Raw genomic sequence first — 10,321 nt, 5'->3', positions numbered from 1 at the left:
TGGTGGCAGAGTTCTTGCTTTCATAATAAATATAAAATCAATTTCCTGCTCTAGTTCCTATTCCAAGTTGAAAATGATATATCTGACTATGAATTCCAACTACCTCCATCCATAGTTTTTTATTTTTTTTTTTTAAAGAAAAAGGAGAGGCGAAGAAAAGAAAAACAAAACTTATGAGACTGGCTAAGTCAATTCTTCTTCATTTGAGGACATGTGGATAGTAAAGATAAGATGCACAAACTTGCCATTCCATTAAATATATATTTTAATTTAATATATATTTTAATCAAATGCCATTCAGTTATTTCATAAGTCCTCCCCAATAATTCCTATATAAATCCTTATATGCAAGGGCTGGTACTATAGCTCAGTGGTAGAGTGCTTGTCTAGCACACATGAGGCACTGGGTTCAATCCTCAGCACCACATATAAATAAGTTTTTTTTTAAATCCTTATATGCAAGACTTAGTATGTGTAAACGCCTATAAAAAGCTTTGTTTAAATAATAATATGCAATTTCAAAAGCTTTTTGTTCCCATTTCAATCAAAAATAACTTCATACGTTTTAAATGAAATTTTGAAAGTAATCAGCAACTAATGAGAATTCATTGATTTAACTAGTTCAGGGAATCTGAAAAGGGAATGAGAATTTAAAGTAACCAAGTATTTCATTTAGAAAAGCAACTAATGTGCAGGTACTCTAAGTCCTCTTCCCATAGAATTATAATCAGGACTCTTGTCTCAGAAGAGGATATCATCCTCTATGTGCACATTCCTAATTTCCATTAACATTAACAGGCACCATACAAGCATACCCACACAACCAGGGAGATACCAGCCTTGGTAGTGTGCATGCATGGCAGCTGTGGTGACTAAATAATCCAGATGGCTCTGAGGAAAAGTTATGGTTTATTAGGTCTAGAGTCACAGTTACAGTGATGGAATTCAGACACCAGAACTAAGCCCCAAGATGAATGAATGCCTTACCCAAACCCTCTCCCATCTGACATACCCAGAGACATGTAGTTAGGCCAAAGTTTTACAATTCTCTCTACCAATGGTTTATGCAGGTATAAGTCTGTTTGAGAAAACAATCTTTTCATACAGCCAGAGAAACTCTGTCCTCCTCCTTTTCCCCACATCCACCCCAGTATTTCTTCATCCATTTCCTCATAAAACATAAGAAAATCACAAAAGTAGCTTTAAAGAGAGAAATTCAAAGCCCGAACCTAAACCAAATCAGTAAAACCAGAATCAAGTATGAAACTCCATATTCGACATAAAAATTAAATAACAATAATCTTACACATCAGATACATGTTAATATATCGATTCCACAGGTTGTATAAAGAGTAGTTTAACCACTAATTCTAATTAGTCCAGCTTTTATAGACTCAAGTTAGAATCTTAATGTTTATTTAATATAATTTCTTAAAGCCCTTCCTTCTTCCTTCCTTCCCAAGTGAGGAAAATATTCCTGTAAAGTTCTGTTTAGTGACAATATTGGCACACAAGTCAAAACACACAAGTTTACCCTTCTGAAAAGTTAAGTAATAAGAGTTCACTAACCACTTTGCTAAAATTATGTTTTAAGAAAAAGAAACCAAATGACACAAAACTTTTAATATATTTTTATGTAAAGAGAGTACAATGAAAACTTCATATTCTTTAACATTACACTTAAATAATCATAAGGGAGAAAAAAGAATCCACCAATGTTCTAGAAGCTTCTCTAGACCTTTCAATCAATTATTTATATGCAAAACCAAGAAAAACTAAGAAAAAAACAAAAAAATAAAAAAACAAAGCTCCTCCTGATGCTAAAGCTCTCAATTTACTGACAGGCAAATGGCTTCATGCTGCCACTTAATCTCATTTCTTGCATAATGCCCTCTAATTAGCATATCAAAGTGAATTAATACTTCTAGGGCATTAGCAATGGGGAAATCTGCTCCAGGCTCACAATAGCAGTTAAGAGAGAGCCAAGAAATCCTCAAAAACACCACAAACCACTTTGCATTGCAAAACTGTTCAATTTATTTATCCTCTCTCTCTAAACACTTTTACCGCACACTGTTTTACTACTGTTCACCAAACAAAATGATAATTGCCAAAGTTACCAGCATCCGTAATGCCTGTTTAGAATCTTAATTTAGATTATGTTGCAGATAATTTCTATATGCAACCATTTGTTCTATTATAAATGTTAATGTAGAGACAGTGGAAATGTTGACACTCTGAATTAGTTAATTTGAGTTTGAAATAAAATTTTATGGGATTTTAAATTTTATGAATTTTTTAATGCAAAAAGCCACCTGCTGGACGCTGATGCCTAAGAAATATGCTCTGAAAACTGATGTATCACATATAACAAAACAAAACCAAAAAAGAAAAAAAATCATTTTGCCCTAACATATGTTGAGTCTCCCAAATAATGGTTTAAACAATCATCAGCATTAAAAGGATTACATTGTATACCACGTCCTCATTAGTATGATCACACAAAAAGGGTTATTGTTCAAAACAGCTTAACCTTTTTAAAGCACTTAAACTGAAAGAAAACACGTGCAAAACTTTAAACAATTATTTTTATCCATAATTACTTTGTTTTCAGTTCTAGTCAATTACTATCGTGTAGACACAAAGTCAAAAAAAAATATTAGCAAATTCAATTTGACACATTCTATCACATCAATTCTTTGCTAGATGTACACCCAAATTTAGTGCCAAAGCAAACTATACTTACCAGTAAAAACTACAAACATACTATATTTATAGAATATGTCTATGAAAAAAATAATAAAGACAGGATTCTGGTTACAATTCTGCCTGCAAAGAGGATCATTAAATCAACTGTTGAAGATTAATGAAATTTATTTCTAATATGTTTTGTGTCTGAAGGCATAAAAAGATGATATTTTTTTTCAGTGGCTCATTCAACCATTACTTCTTAATTTATTTGCTAAATATAACACCACTATCACCTTGCTATGATAGCACTTTGTTTAACTTCTTTAACTTTGTTTAAAAAAAATATGATAATCAGGCCTGAAAAACTTTGACCAATTTATACTACATAGTGATGTAAATTATTTACTCTCCTCACACACACTCAAATGGCATAGTAAACTGGAGCAAATGCATGAAAAGGTCAACATGGGAGGGGAGAATATGCAAGCTTTGTTAGTCAGTTACTACCTAAATCATGCTGATCACACTGATAAATGGCTAAAACACAAGCCTGCTGAGAAAACAAATAAAACATTATTCTCCTAGTGTCAATATTAAAATAATAAATATCTAAAGATGTTTACACATATATGAATAAAGGAAAAATAGTCTAAATCCTTATTTAACTTGATGTGTCAGTGCTGATGTGTCAAGTATTTATTCAGAATAGATGCCTCATAGTATGAGTATAAAATAAAGTGATGACTTAGGGTGTGGTTCATGGAATACAGTTTCACGTCTTATAGCCCCACTTCACACCATATAATTTCATTTTATACCATGCCCCTCCCTACACAGTACCAAATTATAAATTAGCCAATAAGACATTAATTTAAATCTTTCCCTGAAGTAATCTTTTTCAGAATTTATAAATTGAAATCTAAAAGAATAAGTAATTAAAAGGAAAAGCATCATTGTATGAAAAATGTACACATGTATATTTTATATAAGCCAATGAACTTGTATATTCTTTGGGACAAATTGGGATTTCCTTTGCCAGTACTTAATTAATAGTAAAATAACATAGTAAAGTCCCAAATAAAATACCAAAATTACACAAACTAATAAAATGAGGCTCACTAAAACAGAGACACAAAAGAATTACTTACACAGATCAAGTTAATATTGACAAGAGGGTTCGATATATTTTTATTGGGAATAAGAAAAATAAAACACCGTTGAAAAACAGCCCAACATTTTAAAAATCATAATCTACACAATACTTCAGATCATCAAGCTCTAAACCATGTTGGCAATGACATTTTTTCCATGTTTTCTACAAATAGATTGCATGGAGAGGAGGAAAAAGAAAAAACAATTATTTTATATCCTCCCTCAAAACCTACAAAAGCTCCAGTGGGATATACAAATCTATAAAAATAGAGAAAAATTGTTAAAATATTTTTAAACTGCTTCAAGGAAAATATATTGGTAAAGCAATATAATTTATGACATTTCCAAGATAGACTGACTTTGTATTTTTCCTGTTTAATCATTTAGCATTTCCACTGTAAACAGACATAATGTCTGCCTAAAACTGATGTAAAATTTGAAACATTAAAGTTCCATTAAATTTTGCTTCAAATAATTCTGGGAGGATTGGGATAACAGAAAAAACAAGACTGGCCAATTGCTGCTATTGCTGAAGGAGAGCAATGAGTTCACGTTAGAGGGGTTCAAAAATCTCTTTTTTTTACATGCATTTCCATTGGAAGCTTTCCATAATAAAAAGTTTTAATAAGTAGAATGGATGATTAAAACAAAAATAAATCATGTGTGGAATAGTGCATTTGTTTTCAAAACTTCAGAACAAATGTAACAATTATATTGGGTATAGAGCACCATCAACTTAGAACATGCAGTAAATACAATAACATTTAGACTCAAATAACAATTTTCACCTTTCTTGCTAAATTTTTACTTGATAGAAGATTTAGTTTTCATACATTAAGAATTAGAAGAATCACACAGCAATGTACAAAGAAAAATCTAATAATTTTTACATGGAAGTATTAAAAAGAAAACAGACCAGAAAAAGAGCACTCCAACAAATCTTTAACATGAAGGGTCTGAATTAAATAGAAGGATGTTGACTGAGAGTACTGCCTTGTACCTCTAAAAGCTAGTCATCTACAACAATAAAGATAAAAGGTTTAATCTCACATCACATACCAGATGCATATAAAAACTCACTTGTAAGCTACACATTTGACCTAGTTTTGAATATCTAAAATTCTTGACTTTTTCTAGGGAGGATCCCTTTAAAAGTTAAGCATTTTAAATAGTAATTTTCTTCTTCTCCTTAAACATAAAAAATACTCCAACCAGCCCAACCAGCCAAGCAGGCCTTTCTCTTCCCCTGCGGACACCTCCTGCAGTAGAGAAGTTCATTAAGTTTTATGATCTTCCCAAGTCAGTCCTGCTTATAAGCCTCACAAAGGCTACAAATCTGGCAAACCATCATGTATGCCATTAGACATTACTAGTAAATGAACGCTATTTAGGGTTTGTGGTGGCAATAAATCAGAGTTTGGTTGGCAGCTATCAACATGGAATATTTTAACCTACCATTTAAAAAGAAAAAGATTTTGTTAATTTTTTAATATGACTTTTTTTTCCACAATACTATAATTCACATTATGTACTACAATACTAGATTTTCATTTAAAAAATAAAAACATTTTCTTAAAAAAACATTTTCTTCATTCAAACTCTCATAATTAACAGCTTTGGAAAGAAGGCAGATTTGTGAGGATAGAATATGTCACAAAGGAAAGCATGGCAACAATCAAGATTGAGGTGACTAAAAAGAGATGAAGGAGTACAACCAAAAGAAGGTGGCAGATAAGCAGGCCTCAAAGAGATAATGATAAAATACAGCTTTAAAAAATCAGGAGGAACATTCTAACATATCAACAATTATCTCGCTGGTGGTTAACTTAGTTTAAAATGGACACATCTCAATTTAAAAGGCTGTAACTTTTCAACTGCTTTAAAAATGCACAAATGTCACAATTCAATATTTCTGCTCCCCAAATAACTGTATAATAAATTTCACAAAAGAATACATTTTCAAGAAAAAGCAAGCATCTTACAGTAAAAGTACACTTTTCTTACCTCTGAACAAGAAAATAATATAATTGTGGAAGATCACCCATTTATCTGTCAGAAGAGAAAAATACCTTTTCATATTTGGTAAGGGGGAAAAGATGTTTTCCAAACTAAATCCCTCATGTGCATTAGAACTGGCAGTATTCATTGCCTGATCAGAAACCTCAAAATTTACTGGCAGATCTACAAATACGTGAAATTTTTCTAAAGTGATTTTGTTTTATTTTAGAAGAAAAGCACAACTGAAATGACATTATCCACTGAAGTGACAATCTCCCACCCTCAACCAGTCAACCCCCTACCACTCCATTATACAGAACAGAATCATCATATATTGTTCCTGGTTTCTATTCACAAATAACTAGGCAAACTTTTTCTAGATTATAATGAATTAATCTTTGAATATCATATTGATAGGTTCAATAAAATGATTTAAAGAAAAGGTATTATGGAAGATACATATATTCTACAATGCTTATTTTCTAAGTTTATGATGTTTCTTAAACATGACTGTGGAAACAGATGGGGGGTGGGCCCTGGAATTTGCTACTCAGCTTTCTCTGTTTTAGTAACACTAATGTCTATACAGCTGTTTTATTTCAAATTGAGGGATGTGTCCAGCAATCCTGTCTTCTACCAAGACTAGTTTGGGAGGGTGAGGTGGAGCTATGGACAGTGGAGCAGAAAGAAGGAGAGGAGAGAAAGAGCTTTACCCTCATCAATCACTCAGTACTTAAATCCCATCCCTCTCGAGCTTAGAGAGGCTGGCAGGAAGATGCCTCTACCCAGACAGCCGCCTTTACTCTTTGTCGGCTGTTGGCTTTTTACAAAAGAGATAACGTGCAAACTTGGATCTGGTGGCCAAAACAAAAAAAATAGAGGATCTAATTTACAAGTTATCACTGAAAGCCCCAGAAACAATTTTCAAAACACAAAAATTTCTTTTGTCAGCTACCTCTTGCTTCTTAAATAGCAAAAGCCCTACCGAAGACATCTCTGCCAGTAATCCCAGACTCTAAAAAGACTTGTTTCTTTTCTTAACTCACCTTTGACATGTGGTTGACTATATTTTCCTTTAAGAATGGTGTAACTAAGTCCTATGCAAATAAGCAACTAAGAGGACTTAACACTTCTTAATTGAATTCTGCCTGCTGCTAAATGTCTAAACATGAAAAGCAGTTGGGGTCTTAAGCTAGCCAGGCCTAAACTTAAAATAGGCAAAAAAAAAAAAAATTACAAATTTTGAGAAGGGGATAAGAGCAAAGAAGTATCAATCCCTTTTCCCTAGTAATATAATGTCGTGTAAAGTTGAATCAATCTTAATATTCACAACATAGTCAATACCCCAGTGCTTAGCAGTCAGCAAAAACTCAAGTAGAGCCCAGATAGCAAAAAACCTTTGGACATTAAACAACATAACTTAATTTAGGAATTATACACTTTTAAGCTTCTAAGTTGAGAATCTTCAAGATTTAATGCTGGATGTCTTATTTTATAGTTAGATAAAAGTCATCTACCACTTTAAATAGTAATACATTCTAAAGGCAGCTAAAAATCAACACAGAATAAAAGTTAGTGATTTAAAATTATTGGTTTTCAAAATGTAAAATACATCTTTAAAAGAATAACAACATTAAGAAACTATCCATACTAAGTGGATGAAAAACAAGAAAAGTACTCTTTAGGATCTCTTAATATTTGCTGTTAATTAAGGTTAAGAATACATATTTAATAGACAATAATAACCCATCAATTTTTCTGGAATAATTTTAGGAAAGGTATAGTATATTGCAGAGTGAAACGTATTAGTTTACAAGGAGGACAACTCAACTACCAACCTAACAATCCTATGTAGTGTGCTATTATTTGCACACTCAATTTAATCACATCAACTATTTAAATAGCATCACTTAGATACTGCTGTATCCTGGACTTCAACTTTTTCTCTTTGCCTCAACATTTAAAAATGCAACTTTAAAATACCACATATACCACACACAAAAAAAAAAAATAGAAAGGCTTATTTAATGCACTTGTTTGCCATTAACAGGGAAGATAATGACAAATATAAACTAAAACATCTAAATTAAATCTCTACTTCCAATTGAACCTTATCATAACCTAAGGACTACAACATCCAATTGAGAAAGTCTGATAAGAAAGTTAAGCTGGAATGAACTACCCAAGGTATTTGCCTAATATGCCCTGTGGTTTTCATTACAGCGCTCCTGCAAAAACCTGTCTTCTTACATATTCCCTGCCTTGAACTTCAAAATTATTTAGCCTGCATCTGTGCACTTTTCTTTTTACATTAAGCATAGTTAACTGTTTCAAGATTTTAATGAAGGCATTAATAAATGTAATACATTGTATATGCCTAAACACATTATTACCCTTCTTGTATTCTTAAAATTAAGTCTTCCCACCTAAAACACTAATTCAAACATGCTAGTGAGGTCTGCTCAATTGCATCTATTCTTTTATCAGTGAAGCTGAAGCTTACGCCTAAGAAAAACAAAGTTCGGGCGATGCTTCTCCCAGGGAATCGGTCCCTGGCATCCAGTCTCCCGTTGCTCCTTTTAAAAACTGACACACAAACAAGGCAAGAGAGGGCGGCAGGCGCTCCAGGCCCCCTCCCTGGCTGCAGCCAGGGACGCCCGCCTAAGGACGGCGACCCAGTCTCCTCCGCACCTACAGTTCATTTTGCACCAGGAGCGGAATTGAGAAATCGACTCCAGATTTATTGCAGTTTTTTCTCAAGATCAGGAGGTGGGAAGGAGAGAATGATCAAAGATGGCGGTGCCCAAAAGCAGCAGCTCTCAACTGGAGAGTCGATGGAGTAGCTCCAACCCCACCTCGGGGGTTTCCAGGCCCGCAGCTAGGCGCAGAGTCTTACCTGTTTTCTCTTTGATCTCACACAGGACGCTGAAGAGCGCGGGTTTCATTCTATGACAGTTCAGGGCATGTTTCCTAAAAAAGCAAATAGCAAAACACAAAGGTATTAGCATTACCTATGGAATAATATGGCGCCTTCCTTTAAGTTAGACCCAAGATTTAATTCAGACTTCCTATTTTGGAAAGCTCTTTTGAACTTTATTTTTAAAATAAAACTGAAGTTGACTAGTTCGCAACAGCCGGCAAGCTCCGGCGGCTAAAGCTCCAGCCCGAACGCAGCGCGACACATCTGCCCGGCAGACAGCAGCCTCGGCGACCGCAGGCGCGAACCCGCGAGGGGAGCCTTGCTCCAGGGACAGGCGGCAGTGACCCAGGAGAGGGGACTGTTGCGGAGGGGCTCCCGCTTCGTACCTCCGCTTGCGGAGCGGGCGCGGCCGGTCGGCCTACGGCGGTCGGCAGGCGAGTGACAGCTCCGCAAAGTTTGCAAGGCGGCCCTCCCTCCGGGAGAACTTGGCCGCCCGCACCCGCTCCCGCCAGGGAACCGCCCATCGCCCCGCGCGGGGCTGGGACGACCGCCCGCACAGCGAGGTCGTGCCGCGGCCAACGGGAGTCGGCACCGCGACTCCGGGCCCGCGGAGAAAGTTGCACTTCCCTCCAGTGCGGCCCGGGCCGGGCGGCGCGGCGCGCACGGGGGTCCGGGCGGGAGGTTTAAATCCTGGGAGAGGACCGGGCTGGGAGAGGGCCGGACACCGGGAGACAAGGAAATCACAAAACCGCGTGCCACCAAGTCCGTCCCTAGCCCCGGGAGCAACTTTGCCGACTCCCGCCGGCGACAGGGAGCGCGGGAGAGTGCCCCGAGGCCGGGACTGGAGGCCGGCTTTCCGAGAAAGTTCCCGCCGGGGGCTGAGGCCCCTGCCCCGGGCGCCACCCGGGGCCCCGACTCGGCCGCGGGCCCTGCTCCCGCACACACACAAAAGATGCTTAATGAGACGACACCAACTTTGCTTGCGCCTCGTCCAAGCTCTGGTCGGTGATGGTCATGATCTGGTGGAGGATGTCGCCGATGTCCTGCTTCCTGCCGTCGCCGTCCGCCCCTTCGTGGCCGTGCGGGGGAGGCGGCAGGGCCATGCCCCCCTGCACCGAGTGGCCGGCCAGATTCACCCCGGCCAGAGTCTGCAGCATCCTGGATTGATCGTCCATCCCGCCGCGCGCGGGCGGGAGCGGGCGGCGGCGGTGGCTGAGGCGAAGGCTGAGGCGGCGGCGGCGGCGGCGGCGGCGGCGGCGGCGGCGGCGGCGAGGGAGGAGAAGAAAGAGGGGGAGGGGGAGGGGGAGGCGGCCGCGCGCTCCCCGCCCGCTCTGGGAGGGGGCGGCCGGGCCGGCGGGGCCCGCGGCTGAGGCTGTGCGGACCGGCGCCCGGCTCCGGCTTCCGCCGCCGCGGAGGCTGGCGAGGAGCGGCGGGCGGAAGCTCGGGGCTCGGCGGTGGTAGCGGAGGCGGAGGCAGAGGCGCCCGCTGCCCTCACGCGGCCGCCGCGCCGCCTCCTCGCCGCCGCGCGCCCCGCCGGGCGGCCCCGCGCAACTTGCTCCT

At 38.7% G+C, this 10,321-nt stretch overlaps 1 protein-coding gene across 3 annotated transcripts in view; it reads right to left on the bottom strand.

The window, feature by feature from the left end:
- Pbx3 (PBX homeobox 3) overlaps positions 1 to 10,015 on the bottom strand; it is a 206,360-nt gene extending 196,345 nt beyond the window's left edge. The window contains exons 1-2 of one of the 3 annotated variants that reach the window (XM_027944263.2): positions 9,737 to 10,015; positions 8,738 to 8,811 (exon numbers count right to left, since the gene is read on the bottom strand). In XM_027944263.2, coding sequence (XP_027800064.1) covers positions 8,738 to 8,811; positions 9,737 to 9,936 — 274 coding nt within the window. In that variant the 5' untranslated portion in view covers positions 9,937 to 10,015. Of the gene's footprint in view, positions 1 to 8,737; positions 8,812 to 9,147; positions 9,223 to 9,736 lie in introns of those variants that run through there. The other 2 variants (XM_027944273.2, XM_071600960.1) reach the window with 2 other exon arrangements.
- Positions 10,016 to 10,321: the final 306 nt, after the last annotated feature.

The sequence above is a fragment of the Marmota flaviventris genome, chromosome 13 (assembly GCF_047511675.1).
Source record: "Marmota flaviventris isolate mMarFla1 chromosome 13, mMarFla1.hap1, whole genome shotgun sequence".
NCBI lineage: Eukaryota > Metazoa > Chordata > Mammalia > Rodentia > Sciuridae > Marmota > Marmota flaviventris.
Note: the sequence above shows the minus strand (reverse complement) of the source record. Positions and strands in the feature narration are given on the sequence as shown.